At 39.6% G+C, this 16881-nt stretch overlaps 1 protein-coding gene across 1 annotated transcript in view; it reads right to left on the bottom strand.

Moving 5' to 3' along the window:
- The window catches only part of LOC124862636 (myosin-10-like), a 92443-nt gene extending 79934 nt beyond the window's left edge, over nucleotides 1-12509 (bottom strand). The window contains exons 1-3 of the mRNA XM_047356682.1: nucleotides 12393-12509; nucleotides 9089-9466; nucleotides 592-748 (exon numbers count right to left, since the gene is read on the bottom strand). Coding sequence (XP_047212638.1) covers nucleotides 592-748; nucleotides 9089-9433 — 502 coding nt within the window. The 5' untranslated portion in view covers nucleotides 9434-9466; nucleotides 12393-12509. The remainder of the gene's footprint in view (nucleotides 1-591; nucleotides 749-9088; nucleotides 9467-12392) is intronic.
- Between the last annotated feature and the right edge of the window lie 4372 nt (nucleotides 12510-16881).

The raw sequence follows: 16881 nt of genomic DNA, 5'->3' as shown, positions 1-16881 counted from the left end.
GAGGGTTTGATGATTAGAACAGAGCATTGGATGATTAGAACAGAGGGTTGGATGATTAGAATGGAGGGTTGAATGATTAGAACAGAGGGTTGGATGATTGGAACGGAGCGTTGGATGATTAGAACGGAGCGTTGGATGATTAGAACGGAGGGTTGGATGATTAGAACGGAGCGTTGGATGATTAGAACGGAGCGTTGGATGATTAGAACGGAGGGTTGGATGATTAGAACGGAGCGTTGGATGATTAGAACGGAGCGTTGGATGATTAGAACGAAGTGTTGGATGATTAGAACGGAGGGTTGGATGATTAGAAAGGAGCGTTGGATGATTAGAATGGAGGGTAATAATGTAGCTTATTATAAAACAAAAAAGGATATCAGTTTTCTGGGTTGATCTGTTTATCCCCCTCTTTTACTGGAAGTGATTTCACCTGAATAAACTAATGCAAAGAAAAAATATTCTTTACAGATCTCTGTATCTCACCAAGCAAATTACCAACATTAAACAATTAAGAAATGACACCTCCAAGGTGTCAATGCACACCTACAATAATAACACAGCATCTAATGATACAGTGGGGGTATATTTTACCTTGAAGCATGCAGCGGTATGCTGACTCAGAGATGGCATAAATGTGTGGAGGCATTTCATGTCTCTTCTTTCCTCTGTACATCTCTATGATGTTATCTGAGTAGATGGGCAAGTTCTTGTAGGGGTTGATGACCACACAGAAAAGACCAGAGTATGTCTGTAATTATAAAACAAAACAAACAAAAACATGAGTGTGGAGCAAAAAATCACTTTTTACAAATACAAAAAGTGTATATAACATAGTTGTTTTTTTTAAATCCAATTTTCATCCAGGACATATTTAAACTCCCTGGAGAACTGTCAGTGGATACAGAGAAGATGTTAATCATCAGTTCCTTTTAGATTTAAAGGGACCTGTGCATTTCTATATTTTTAAATCATCTGCACAGCATCAATCCAACAAGACCTTTAGGAGGTTACATCGTTATAAACGGCATGCAACATAGTGACAGACAGAGAACAGACCATCACACAGATTTGAGAAAACTTTGATTAAATGCAGCACTAAAATGGCAACTCTTCTTTTTTTTTCCTTGGAGGAAGGAATGTAACCTTCCTCCACGTGTTTGGGACAGCAAACACATGGAGGAAGGTTCCCCAGTCAGAAGAGATCAAAGTTACATTGTTTGACCTACATACAGAACACCATGTGTGGAGAAACACCAATACTACACATCAACCTGAAAACTCAATCTCTATGGTGAAACACAGTGGTGGCAGCATGATGCTGTAGAGTTGCTTTTCTTCAAAAGTGGCAGAGAAGCTGGTCAGGGTTGATATAAAGATGGATGGAGCTAAATACAGGGCATAAAATCTTGATAGAGGCTGCAAAAGATTTGAGACTGGGGTGGAGGTTCACCTTCAAGCAGGACAATAAGCCTCAACATAGAGTCAGAGCTACAATAAAATTGTTTGGATCGAAGCACAGAAAGGCCAAGGCAAAGTTCAGACCTAAATTCATTTGAGAATCTGTGGCACATTTCCAAGCAATGTTTCACGATCCAATCAGACTGAGCTTGAGATATTGCTATTATGCAAAGATGAATGTGTAAGAAATTCAATCTTTAAACGTACAAAGACAAAATCAAGATAAAAAGCTAGATTACAGTTTCAAAGGCACTTAGAGACAAAAACCTCAACTTTGGGAGACATGCCCTGTGATCTAATGAAACGAAAATGAAAGTGTTTGGCTATAAAGAATACTAGCAATACTAATGGAAACACAAAAGCAACATCTCAAGACATCAACCAAGAAGTTAAAGCTTGGACACAAATGGGTCTCCTAAATGTACAATTACTCTAAGAATAAAGTCAAATGAGTTACAAAGGGGCTTAAATGCAAATAAGTCAATGTTTTGGAGTAGTAGAAGTAATAGTAGTAGTAATAGTAGTAGTAGTAGTTCTAATAAACATTAAAGTATACAAACAAACTCTGAAGAAAGTAAAAAAAAAAAAAAACAACTCTAAATTCTCATTATTTTTGGTATTTGGTAAATAGAAACAATTTTAGTAATCCGTACTGACATATAACAGGAAACGTTTAGTCTGATTTATTGTCAAACATTAAGAAATAAAAGGCTGGGTCATTTTCCATGTAAGTAGACATCTGGTTTTAACATATGCATATGCTTCTGCAAGGCACTGTAAGCTTTTTATTTTTTTCATTTTTTTTTTTTTTACATGGTACTAAAATACAGGTCCTTCTCAAAATATTAGCATATTGTGATAAAGTTCATTATTTTCCATAATGTAATGATGAAAATTTAACATTCATATATTTTAGATTCATTGCACACTAACTGAAATATTTCAGGTCTTTTATTGTCTTAATACGGATGATTGTGGCATACAGCTCATGAAAACCCAAAATTCCTATCTCACAAAATTAGCATATTTCATCCGACCAATAAAAGAAAAGTGTTTTTAATACAAAAAACGACAACCTTCAAATAATCATGTACAGTTATGCACTCGATACTTGGTCGGGAATCCTTTTGCAGAAATGACTGCTTCAATGCGGCGTGGCATGGAGGCAATCAGCCTGTGGCACTGCTGAGGTCTTATGGAGGCCCAGGATGCTTCGATAGCGGCCTTTAGCTCATCCAGAGTGTTGGGTCTTGAGTCTCTCAACGTTCTCTTCACAATATCCCACAGATTCTCCATTGGGGTTCAGGTCAGGAGAGTTGGCAGGCCAATTGAGCACAGCGATACCATGGTCAGTAAACCATTTACCAGTGGTTTTGGCACTGTGAGCAGGTGCCAGGTCGTACAGAAAAATGAAATGTTCATCTCCATAAAGCTTTTCAGCAGATGGAAGCATGAAGTGCTCCAAAATCTCCTGATAGCTAGCTGCATTCACCCTGCCCTTGATAAAACACAGTGGACCAACACCAGCAGCTGACACGGCACCCCAGACCATCACTGACTGTGGGTACTTGACACTGGACTTCTGGCATTTTGGCATTTCCTTCTCCCCAGTCTTCCTCCAGACTCTGGCACCTTGATTTCCGAATGACATGCAGAATTTGCTTTCATCCAAAAAAAGTACTTTGGACCACTGAGCAACAGTCCAGTGCTGCTTCTCTGTAGCCCAGGTCAGGCGCTTCTGCCGCTGTTTCTGGTTCAAAAGTGGCTTGACCTGGGGAATGCGGCACCTGTAGCCCATTTCCTGCACACACCTGTGCGCGGTGGCTCTGGATGTTTCTACTCCAGACTCAGTCCACTGCTTCCGCAGGTCCCCCAAGGTCTAGAATCGGCCCTTCTCCACAATCTTCCTCAGGGTCCGGTCACCTCTTCTCGTTGTGCAGCGTTTTCTGCCACACTTTTTCCTTCCCACAGACTTCCCACTGAGGTGCCTTGATACAGCACTCTGGGAACAGCCTATTCGTTCAGAAATTTCTTTCTGTGTCTTACCCTCTTGCTTGAGGGTGTCAATAGTGGCCTTCTGGACAGCAGTCAGGTCGGCAGTCTTACCCATGATTGGGGTTTTGAGTGATGAACCAGGCTGGGAGTTTTAAAGGCCTCAGGAATCTTTTGCAGGTGTTTAGAGTTAACTCGTTGATTCAGATGATTAGGTTCATAGCTCGTTTAGAGACCCTTTTAATTATATGCTAATTTTGTGAGATAGGAATTTTGGGTTTTCATGAGCTGTATGCCAAAATCATCCATATTAAGACAATAAAAGACCTGAAATATTTCAGTTAGTTTGCAATGAATCTAAAATATATGAATGTTAAATTTTCATCATGACATTATGGAAAATAATTAACTTAATCACAATATGCTAATATTTTGAGAAGGACCTGTACAGTAGTAACACTAATATTTAACAATTTAAAAGGTATGCCTTACATGAAACTCTTTACATCAAAGCAATGTATAATTTTACATTTCCCAAGTAATTAAATCTACTTTCAAGACTGAGGTTCTGGAGGACTGAGCAGCCACATATTCAGTAAAGGGGGCCCCAGTAAGCAGCTAGCATGCTGCAGCCATTATGTAACAGATCAGTTAGGCCCCTCAGTCAGCACAGAGCAACTGATGCTTTAGTGCTGATACAGAAAAAAAGGGAGATGGAAAAAAGGAGGTGGTGAGAGAGGTAGGCAGACAGAAAGGAGAAGTACAGAACCGATCCAGCTGACAGAACTCCCAGAGGTCTGATTCGAATGACAGGCAGAGGTGTAACGAACCGTGTGTGGTGTTCTCAGCGATTCTGTAAATTACTACCTACCAAAGAAGAGAGCCTAGAGAAGGAGAGAGGGAGAGACCAAGCAGAAATTCAAGCTCAGCACTCTCTTTTTAATGAAAATGTAATTTGGAGCTGCTTTAAATAGAGTCTATTCTGTTCTCTCTGTTCAACTGTGCAGTATGGAGAGTTTTCACAGCCGGGGTGGCTGCAACTACATTTACTACACCAGCCAGAAGAGCATTCAACCAACTCAACACTGCCTGCCAACCAGCTATGCCCTGCTCAGCCCAGGAAAGAGAAGGTGAAATTTCCACAGTGAAATCAGATCCACGGGAGGGGATGCTGTGACCTGGTAACAGCTGAGCAACACACAAGTAACAGCAGGCACAACAGCCGAGCCCATCTGCCGCCTCTGATCACACAGTCAGCGTGCCAAAATTAAAGGAACATTCCCCATAAAGACGACGCTATGGCTGCAGAAGCCGCCACTGTGGCATTGATCTATTTGCAGCACACAAGACTTTGACCGTTCCCTTGAGACTGCGCTCCACCGGTTTCATAACAAAGCTAACAAATGTTCAGACCTCATATCTTAAATATACCAACAACTCTGAGATGCATGACATCAAATGATTGCACCAGAAACAGGACAATTTCAGCATTTTTAAATATATTTTACAAGAACTTTGGTGACATATAGTTTGAATGTTAGCAGTACAGAGACAAAAACTGTGGTAGTGTGTTGCATCATATTGAACATTTTGTAGAAATAACTCATATTTGGCTTTAATATATACACTGCCCTGCAAAAGTGTTAATATTCAGCCCCCTGAGCCAATAATTTGGAGAACCAAATCATGCTGCTCATCTGATTAATGCTCTCTTTGTCCAGCTTGTAAATGTAGATTAGTAGATTTGGATGTATACCACAATTGTTCCATTTTCCAATGATTGACTGAACAGTACTTCAAAGCTTGGGATGTTGTTTTGTACTTCTCTATAACCTTCTCTCTGACCTGTCTGCTGGGTCCCTTAGTCTTCCTGATGTTTTATCACTAATGTTCTCTAACAAACATCTGAGGCCTTCACAGAACAGCTGCATTTATACTGAGATTAAATTATACCCAGGTGGACTCTACTTACCGATTAGGTGACTTCTTATGGCATCCTGTTGCAATGGATTTTATTTAGATGTATCAAAATAAAGACGGCTGAATACAAACACATGTCAATAATTATGTTTTTAAAAAGTTTAAATAATGTAATCCTTTTTGTCCATTTCACTATTATGTACTACTTCATTTTGGTCTATCACATAATGTATCAATTAGACAATTGAAGCTAGTGATATTAGCAAACATAACCACAGTAATATAACAAACCGTGGAAACGTTTTAGAGATATCAATATGTTTGTAAGGCACTAAAATGTGATAATAAAATGGCTTTTTTATTTTTATTTTCTATGCAGCTTTACCTGCTGTCATTCACTGCGTAAAAACCTCAATTTTTGTGATTTTGTTTTTTGCAAAAAGTAACTACTGATCCCTCTTCAAATCTGTCTAGGGATTTTTATACACTTCCAATTGAATTTACATTAAGAAGCAGGATGTTTATTTCATTTCAGCAGAAGTTAAATTTTTTGGAGATACAAGGTTTCTGTCCATGTGAGGGACGTTTTGTTGCCTCACACTAAACAATAAATGAAAAGCCATGGAAAGCAAGAGTGCGGATACATGCCAAGAAACAAAGCCGTGTATGTTAATAATGTTTTGTCAGATCAGTGAGTCAAACACTGGATAAGCAGAAGGAGTGGGAACAGTAATAGAGCTGATGGAGATAGAAGAGAGGCTGAGCCACATTAGGGTCGAAGTGGGCGTCAGGAAGCAGATAGACAGACAGTCCTATTGCTATGGAGAAATGCTGAGGTTTTCTGACAGCTGAGGCTTATCTGACAAGACAAAGGCCTGCTTGTAGCACCACTCGAGTGCAGTTAGCCAGCATGTAGCACTCCAGGGACCTGTGACTCACTACCTTACAGATAGAGAGCTCGCCCAACGACTTGACTGACTTCACATCTATAAACAGGGACCAGAAGCAGACTAGAATGCTGCATAGGGTAGAAAACTGATAATGCTAATAGGATAACTAGGAAAAAAGGTGGGTGCAATAGCCATGGAGTGGTATTTAAGACATACCAAGGTTTAAAAAATATATGGTTTGAAAATGTTCCAAACGTTTCAAGTCCTTTTCATGTAATGCAAGACAAAGTGCCAGACCAACTGAGTTTTTACCCGTATGTACGAAGAAAAGTCAAGCAGGGTTGATTCTCCCCGCTTATTCCTGCACACTGCCAGTCAGCAAGCTAAAAGAAAGCTACTACATTGTCCCTCTTTCACAAGAAATAAAAATCTGACTGCTTGGAAATAGATATGGCCAGGTTACCGTTTTAAATTATACCACGGTTTAAAAAAGTTAAAGGTTCAAAACTGATTACATTTTCAACGATATCCTTCCTATGGGTTAAAATCCTTTTAAAAGCCACAAAAAGTGCCAAAATAACCCGAGTTTTCTGTGGTCACGTGGAGCCTGGAACAAAAGTGCTGCCCCTCACCCACCTCTTGCTGCCCTTCAGCTGGCTGAATAAGGCCTACTACACCTTTCCCTTTTTTACAAGAAAGACAAATTTAGCATTTTTTATATTATAGTTAAAAACTAAAGGAGCACTTCCTATCACTCTTGTTACGGTAAGGCTGTTTTGAAACAACCGCTGGGTGGCAATTGTGTTAAGCAGAAGTATGCAGGCTGGTTATATTAGCAGATAACCTGACTAATTATCAGCCTAATACGCAGTTAGAGGAGAAGAATGGCAAAATGATCTTTATTCAGTTTTATTGTAGCTTAAGTTTATGAATCAAATACAAAAAACAGTAACATGTTATAGATATTATTATCAATAACTGTAAGAATCAATGTGCAATTTTAGCAGGAGTAAAAGTAACTGTTGCTTTTTGTTTTCAACTCAAAGTGCTAAAATCTTTTTTTTTCACATTATTTGGTTAATTTTGTTTTGCTAACAGCATTGAAGCCATGGTATTTTTACTCTGATTTTTTCATGCTTCGAGAGTCTCTTTCCAGCCCAATATTTCCAGGTATGAAAAACATTGACAGTGAACAAATATATATAAACTTCATATTGTTTTGAAATTGCAGTTGGCAAACTATAAAGAGCAGAAAGGCAAAAGCTATAATATACTAAGTGTTAAGAAATCGCTATTACATTTAGAGAGTGCCTGGTATATATGTGTGCTTCTGTCAATGTATCAATATATGAAAAACTAAATAGAAACTGTAGATAACATTATTATCATTGTAATAATCAATATGTTATAGTATTTTAATAACAGCAACACCATTTTGGTTTGAAATAATAACAGTTAGATCACGTTATCAATTTTTTGTTTAAAGGTTTTTTGTTAACACACCGACACCATGAAAATGTATTTTTACTCAATGTCCCAATATTGTGAGAACGTCATCCTGGCCAATAGCTGGTGCCGTAATGCAGACCAAAAGCAGGATTTAATATTTGTTCACGTCTCATGAAATTTCCTGAGTTACAGAAAACAAAAGCACGGGACAAGATGTCACTACGGATCACAGGTGGGCTATCACTTAGAGTGATTAATAGAAAAGAAAATAAACCTTAGTAAAATAAACCATCTTCACCGTGATTAGAGCATGATTCAGAAAAATACATTTTTCCAATAACACCAAAAAACAGCACACCCTGCGGGGGCCATTATATTATGCCTACAGAGGTGTTGGGGGGGTAAATGTTCTGGAAAGTGTTAGGAACAGCAGAGGGGGGCTGTTTTCTATGACTGAGCTGAAAGGGGAAGATTCTCTTCCTGACAGAAACCTAACACAGCCAGACACATGTTTTCAATTTCTTTTCGGCAAGGGGACAATTAACAAGCTCCAAAACCAATTTCAACCTGGTTTACAGGAGAACTGACGAGGAGGTTTCTGGAATGAGATCAAATTTAAATCGTATGGAAAAATTCACTTACTTCTGTATATTCCTGACTATTTTTTTGTTTATGTTATCAGCAGTGTCCCATGAAAACATCCAAATAGTTCCTGACTTCTTAAGGAAATCAGCTGGAATCTTTTGTCCTGCAGAAGGACAACAGCAAGTGCAACAGTCGGCCTTGCAGTGCCCGAATCAGAGTCTCTGAGGTGATAGCCCACATTCTATTCCTGGAAAACATGCCACTAAATGGGTCGACATCACAAGCAGAACATCACAGAGAACCTTCAGCTCTACTGAAATAAGATCATGGGGACAGAGCAGTGTAAAAACAGTATAAACTTTGACCATTAAAAAATAAGTATCATTTTAATGAGGTTTTGTTCAGATTCAGATTCAAAGAACACGTTTGAGAAAACACAAAAACATACAGTGTCTTGCAAAGTACTCATATTTCTATAATTATAAAAGAGAAGGTAACAATATATGGGCAGCAGGAGATTGGAGGTTTTATGGTGGATGCGAGCTTTGTCAGTCATTCTATGAGGAAGTATGTACTTATTGAATGCCCTTTCTAAAATTACTTCTACAAAAATAATATCCTAAATTAACAAGAATCCACAAGACAGATGACCAAAACTGGTCAAATTCCACAAGAACATACACAGATTATTACCTTTTAAAATAGACCATGAATAAAAAATCTAATTAGGGATCTCCAGGAAAAAGTGTCCCAAATCACAATTTTTTTAAAAGCCTTCAGGCTTAAACACTCACATATATGAGTCCAGAGTAGTAGCGGTCCTTCAGGTTGTGCAGCACTGATGCCTCATTCAGGCAGGTGAGCTCAGCCATGTCCTCCACCTTGCTAAACTTGGGCGGGTTCATCTTCTGAATGTCATCCTTGTTGATCACCACCTTCTTGCCATTCTCTGCCAGCTCCACCAGCACTTCCTCACCGCGCTCCTCCCGGATACCCGCCGCCTCAAAGCCGTGGCGTTCCGAGGGGACCCACACCAGCTTCTTGGCCGTCCAGTCAGCCTGTGTGGCCGGGTTGTACACAACGGCCCGGTCAACAAACAGGTACCGCTCCGGGTCCTCTTGCCCACTTCGATGGGACATCTTCCCTGGGATTTACCAGTACAATGTAGACACCTGTAAAAGGCAGAGGGGGCGGAGTTATTATTATTGATGCTACAACTAAGATTAACTTTATTTTACTGCTATTCAGAATTATACAACTATACATGTTGCAATGGATAATGTAGGGCGAATTATATATTACCATCCACAATTATTGGTGCCACTTATAAATATGTATAAAAAGTCTTAAAATAAATCCATCTTTTGTTGTTACTGCAACAAAAGATGGATTTATTAAGTGTTTAGGACTCTTTCTTTTATAATCCATTACTTCTACTTTTCTCATGGGAATAGATAGATAGATAGATAGATAGATAGATAGATAGATAGATAGATAGATAGATAGATAGATAGATAGATAGATAGATAGATAGATAGATAGATAGATAGATAGATAGATAGATAGATAGATAGATAGATAGATAGATAGATAGATAGATAGATAGATAGATAGATAGATAGATAGATAGATATTTTAAATAATTAAAATGATTGTTTTAATAATAATTAATAATTAAAAAGTTTAAAACAACCGGAACACCTTTGACAAATAGGCTGAATAGTGACCTAAGTTTATCCAGCCAGTGTGTACAGTAAGGAGAATGGTAACAGAGGTTAAAAAAATCTCTGAACCTCTCTGTCCTACCATCACAAATGTAAATATGTGGAGTTTGTTTCGTACAGATAAGATGGAACACCCAGCTTTTTTACCAGCACTTATTCCAGGTGGACGAATAAGAGATGAATATGTTGAAAAAGAACCATAGTGAAAGATGTGGGGATATATCTCTAAACTTTTAAGACGTTTTGTTTTACCATGATGTGAAAGACAGTTTACAATGACAACTCTTAAATCATTCTTTGTTTCCAGGTATTTCTGAAACCTTGTTTAACTCCAGAGCTGTGTAGCACTGACTGCTCTCTCTCGCTCTCACATACTGTGTGAATGATGATCGACCAAGAAACAAACGCTTTTTAAGGGCCCTGCATTGCTACAATAAATGAATGGATAACTTCACAATCTAACACAGAAGTGCAAACCTGAGCTTTTTCTTTTCAAATTATTAACTTGGACACCACTGAGTTATTTATTTTAAAATGACTGAAATGAAAAGAAAAACTAAATATATTTTTATGTAATTCACATGGCATTTTGAGGTGTGCAAAAAAGAAAAGCTATAATTTACTGGTAAAGGAGTAAATGAGATATTTGGTAGTTTGTTTGTTTTTTTTTTCCATTTTATTCATGTTTACCTCTCTCCTATAACCTGCAGGATTTTACTTTATTTATACATTTTTCTAGAAGAGACAGCTCTGCAACTTTGGATTATTTTTGAAGAAGTAATCCATCCATCCATCCATTTTCTAGATCCACTTATTCCGTACAGGGTCGAACGGGAGCTGGTGCCTATCTCCAGCGGTCTACAGGCGAGAAGCAGGATACACCTTGGACAGGTCGCTAGTCCATTGCAAGGCAACACAGAGACACACAGGTCAAACAACCCACACCCATTCATACCTAAGGGCAATTTAGAGAGATAACCTAACCATCGGGTTTTTTGACTGTGGGAGGAAGCCAGAGTACCCAGAGAGAACCAACGCATGCACGAGAAGAACATGCAAACTCCATGCAGAACGATCTTAGCCCGGGATTCGAAACCAGGGACGTCCCAGAACCCAGGACCTTCAGCTGGATGAATTAAAACAGTTCAATTTATCCAGCTGGATAAATTGAACTGTTTTAGCAATAACATAGAACCCAGCAAAAATTGGTATTGGCATGTCAGAGCTTTACAAAATCGTGATCGGAAATCAGCCACAGAATGCTTGATCAGTGCATCTCTTGCAGCCATCTTTGTTTCCATTTAGTCACTTTGCTCTTTAGCAGGTATTTTCTCTCTCATTATAGTCAGCCTTAATGTCCTCACTGACATTTTGTCTGTCGTCCAGTGTCTCATGTTCTATTTATTCATACTTTTTTCTATTCCATAACATTCAAAACTCTTTTCCTTGTCACATTAGTTGATTTATCCCTCATTTTGGAATAAATACTAGTCCTCTGACTTTTTGAGATCCTGGTCTTATTCTAAATAGGTAAATTGGGTATTAAATGTCCATGACACATCCCGTTGTGTGCAGTCCTGTCCTTCTTCCTGATGTAATGCCACCAAAGACACAGGACGGGGTGGGTAAGGAATGCAGCTTTCAAATCCAGATGAAAACTTTTTATGGCAGGTTTTGGTCTGAGGCTGAGTTATTGGATCGGCCTGCCCAACAGCAATGCGCATACTGCGTAGGCTAGACGCTTATGCATTAGATCATACGGGAAGCCGTGGCGTCGTGGATGGCACACATATCCAGCCCCTCTCCTCCTCCTCCTGGAGACTTCACCGCGTAGTAAATTGTCCCCTTCAGGCCCATAATGCCGTCATTCGGCTAATAAAAGTTGCTGCTCGCATACGGTGCTCTATCTGCAGTAATAAACCTGCGCCACAGCTATAACGAGCTAACGCAAAATAGGTGACAGGAATGTGCAATACACCGTAGATAAAAAGGAAAAATGTGTATGAAATGTGTCGTTAAAAGTGAACTAACAACGCAGTTTGGATATTTTTCGTTATGTTTAGCCCTAGCGAACCTGTTAATTATACCAATTAAGCTACCAGTAGGCAAGTAAAGCACTGCTACTATTACACTGTTACAATGTTATCACTGTTACCCCGTTAACAATTACATGAGTGAAGCAGCCCTGTGTGACGTGTTTTAACTACAGCCGCTAGAATCCGGGTTTAAACTGAACCATAGAATAAACAGTAACATAATGAAGTTTCTCGAAGCAGCTCCTCTCCCTGCTGGAGACCGACTGGTCGTGGTGGTCCGCTCACCACGCGCACCATCATCCCTAACCTGCCCGCGCGCCACACAAGCACAAACTTACCTGTTGTTTGTCAGCGACTCAGCGGTCAGATGGACGTAGCCGTCGTATGCAGCAGCAGCAGCAGCAGCTAACAGCTCCACACCTCTGAGATGCAGGCATGTATTTCTGGGTTGTGAGGGCGCACCACAGGCTCAGAGAGCTGCCTCTGAAGTAGGAGCCTCCCCTCTCCAAACCGGAGCAGACCTGACCGCTGCTGCTCCCGCCTACGACGGACCGAGCGCACCTAGATACACTTCACCCAGATCAATACGCCAGCACTAGGACGCTGTGTCCGCCCACTCACTAGAGGACAGGGGATCATTGTAAATATACCAGATGAAGTCCGCTCCTACGTATACCTAAACATTGAAAAAAATGAAACATTTTTGTTGGGACCTTGTTGTTAAAGTCTAGCGCACAAATATCTATGCACTGCGCACGCTCCCTGGATGTACCCTCGGAACAATTGGGCTCTCAGCTTGCGGTGCTCCTCTTCATTTATCATTGGCTGTAAAAACACAAAGACTTAATTTGCTGGGAACAAACGATATGAATATTTCAAACCTCTTACAACTGTTGCTTTGCTCCAGTGGCGGTTCAGCCATGAAACGCGCCCTCGGCCAGTTCCTTACGGTGGGTCACATGATGTTTGCTAGTAAATTCTATATTGGATTTCTAATGGGATGCCAGGGTTTCTACATATTTTTCAAGTCAAAATTGCAAACTTTTCCAGACTCAAATTTCCAGAGTTTTCAGTGTAGATGAACGGATGATGGATGAATGGACGAAGATGGGAAAATTAACGAACAGATAAATGGGCGGATAGTAAATTAAAGGAATGGGTTGTAGACGGACAGGCGGGTGGATCAATGGACAAAAAGACGGAAAGACAGAGATACGAATGGACAAATGGATGGACAGCTGTGTGGACAACCAGACAAACTAACTGATGGATGGATATCCAGCCTGAACGATCGGGATGGACAATGGACAAACGGGAGGATGGATAGATGATGGACAACAAACAAAAAGATCTAAAAGAGATGGATAAATTGTTGGACGATAGACAAATGGATAGATGGACGAACAAATAAATACATGGACAAACAGATGAATAAACGGCAGGATAATTGACTGGTTTGGATGGATGGATGTATGGATGGATGGATGGATGGATGGATGGATGGATGGATGGATGGCCAAACAACTGGACAATGGACAAGCAGATGAACTGAGAAATAATCAGTTTGAGAAACAAATAGACGGAAAGGTGAATGAATAATTGGACGGAAAAATGAATGGATGGGCAGATGGATAAAAGGATGGATGGGTGGGTGGATGGATGGATAAAACATTTACACAAAAAGTTATGATTTCCAAACTCTTATTGCATTAATAAAAGGTAACAGTCTATACAGACAACTGAAAATGTATACAGCATTGCCTTACTGTGAATAATTATGGTTTTGAAAAGAATTGAGCAACTTGTATGTATTTCACAGCATTTGTCATTATGTTAATTAAAGCTGTAATTCCTGAGAACAGCAGTCTGTTTCGCAAAAACAGAGCCACCTAACCTTTGACTTTGGTAAATAAATACTTAAGAAAAGGGCTGCATGGTGACAGGAAATTAGATTGTAATATTACTCCAACACGCCATGACCTTTAGCATCATCTGTGGCAGGTGTGGAGCCTCCACAGCACTGAGGCTCCATCCAAAAGACCAAATTTCTTATTGGCATGCAAACTGTGCATTCATGACAGCTGTAAGAAACCAACAAAATACTGACTTCCAAACAAATCTTTGCATTATTCATATTGCAATAAGGATGTATTGTGCAGCCCTTTGTTGCACTGTTAAAAAACCCTCTATATGTAGTATCAGCTTCTCTTTTTAGCTTGAGCAATCATCAGTGCTCACATGAGGATGCTAATGTTTGCTGCCCAAACAGAGACCGAAATCGGCCGGTCCAGAACATCTAAATTGACAGATCTGACCCAGGGCTTAAAATGCTGTGCTCTGCTCTGTGGACTTTTCTGAAATTATGTCCAACTAATCTTACACGTATTTAGACATTTTTAAAGAAGTACATCCATAAATGATAATAAAAACATTTTAATGTAAATCAGAGTGAGGTGGTATCATTGCTTTATGCATCATAAAGTCAGAAATCAAGTCATCGGCATTCATTATGTAATTGCAGACACCCCTACGTCTTCTACGTTTTCAATTGTAGGGTCAAATTTTAGAAAAAACAAATCTCAATACCCAAATCATATGACTTGTTTAGAAAACGTAAAAGTCATTAAACTTAGATTTACAAGTGATTCAATTCAAAAACTTTTGCAGATTTGACATGTAAACCCAAGCTTTTTAGGACACACAAACCCTCCATGGCCATGATTGTAAAATACAGGTCCTTCTCAAAAAATTAGCATATTGTGATAAAGTTCATTATTTTCCATAATGTCATGATGAAAATTTAACATTCATATATTTTAGATTCATTGCACACTAACTGAAATATTTCAGGTCTTTTATTGTCTTAATACGGATGATTTTGGCATACAGCTCATGAAAACCCAAAATTCCTATCTCACAAAATTAGCATATCATTAAAAGTGTCTCTAAACGAGCTATGAACCTAATCATCTGAATCAACGAGTTAACTCTAAACACCTGCAAAAGATTCCTGAGGCCTTTAAACCTCCCAGCCTGGTTCATCACTCAAAACCCCAATCATGGGTAAGACTGCCGACCTGACTGCTGTCCAGAAGGCCACTATTGACACCCTCAAGCAAGAGGGTAAGACACAGAAAGAAATTTCTGAACGAATAGGCTGTTCCCAGAGTGCTGTATCAAGGCACCTCAATGGGAAGTCTGTGGGAAGGAAAAAGTGTGGCAGAAAACGCTGCACAACGAGAAGAGGTGACCGGACCCTGAGGAAGATTGTGGAGAAGGGCCGATTCCAGACCTTGGGGGACCTGCGGAAGCAGTGGACTGAGTCTGGAGTAGAAACATCCAGAGCCACCGTGCACAGGCGTGTGCAGGAAATGGGCTGCAGGTGCCGCATTCCCCAGACCTGGGCTACAGAGAAGCAGCACTGGACTGTTGCTCAGTGGTCCAAAGTACTTTTTTCGGATGAAAGCAAATTCTGCATGTCATTCGGAAATCAAGGTGCCAGAGTCTGGAGGAAGACTGGGGAGAAGGAAATGCCAAAATGCCAGAAGTCCAGTGTCAAGTACCCACAGTCAGTGATGGTCTGGGTGTCGTGTCAGCTGCTGGTGTTGGTCCACTGTGTTTTATCAAGGGCAGGGTCAATGCAGCTAGCTATCAGGAGATTTTGGAGCACTTCATGCTTCCATCTGCTGAAAAGCTTTATGGAGATGAAGATTTCATTTTTCAGCACGACCTGGCACCTGCTCACAGTGCCAAAACCACTGGTAAATGGTTTACTGACCATGGTATCACTGTGCTCAATTGGCCTGCCAACTCTCCTGACCTGAACCCCATAGAGAATCTGTGGGATATTGTGAAGAGAACGTTGAGAGACTCAAGACCCAACACTCTGGATGAGCTAAAGGCCGCTATCGAAGCATCCTGGGCCTCCATAAGACCTCAGCAGTGCCACAGGCTGATTGCCTCCATGCCACGCTGCATTGAAGCAGTCATTTCTGCAAAAGGATTCCCGACCAAGTATTGAGTGCATAACTGTACATGATTATTTGAAGGTTGACGTTTTTTGTATTAAAAACACTTTTCTTTTATTGGTCGGATGAAATATGCTAATTTTGTGAGATAGGAATTTTGGGTTTTCATGAGCTGTATGCCAAAATCATCCATATTAAGACAATAAAAGACCTGAAATATTTCAGTTAGTGTGCAATGAATCTAAAATATATGAATGTTAAATTTTCATTACATTATAGAAAATAATGAACTTTATCACAATATGCTAATTTTTTGAGAAGGACCTGTAGGTTGCTTTCAGACAGAAGGAGGTATGCACTCTGCTTTACGGCAGGTTAAAATCAAAATCTAAGAAGAGTGCTCAGCAGGGCCCAAATATGTCAGCGAGCAGTTAAGGAGAGTAAGATTTTAAGAGTATATAATAACTGATAATTGGTCCTGTTCTCTTCTGTTTGTATCTGGATGATCTTTCTGTCAAGATAAATGAATGTAAGACTGGTTGCATGGTCAGTAACCTTTGTAGTAATCATTTGATGTATGCTGATGATTTGGTAATTTATTTATAAAACCCGTTTCATATGACGATTATCGACTCAATGGGCTAAAAGCAAGCAATACACATCAGGTATCAATTGATATTTGAGGATGATTGACAACTGATTGATGTGGCCACACGACGGACAGACTTTAAAGATTATCACACACCTTCCATATGCACTCTATGTATTAATTTGGTAAAACAGACTTTGATTGTCTTCATTTTTTCAGAAGGCAGTAGATAAAATGAAATAGTAAAAGGTTAGAAAGTATTAAAAATTG

Source organism: Girardinichthys multiradiatus, chromosome X, assembly GCF_021462225.1.
Source record: "Girardinichthys multiradiatus isolate DD_20200921_A chromosome X, DD_fGirMul_XY1, whole genome shotgun sequence".
Taxonomy (NCBI): domain Eukaryota; kingdom Metazoa; phylum Chordata; class Actinopteri; order Cyprinodontiformes; family Goodeidae; genus Girardinichthys; species Girardinichthys multiradiatus.
This window is presented reverse-complemented; position numbering and strand designations above follow the sequence as displayed.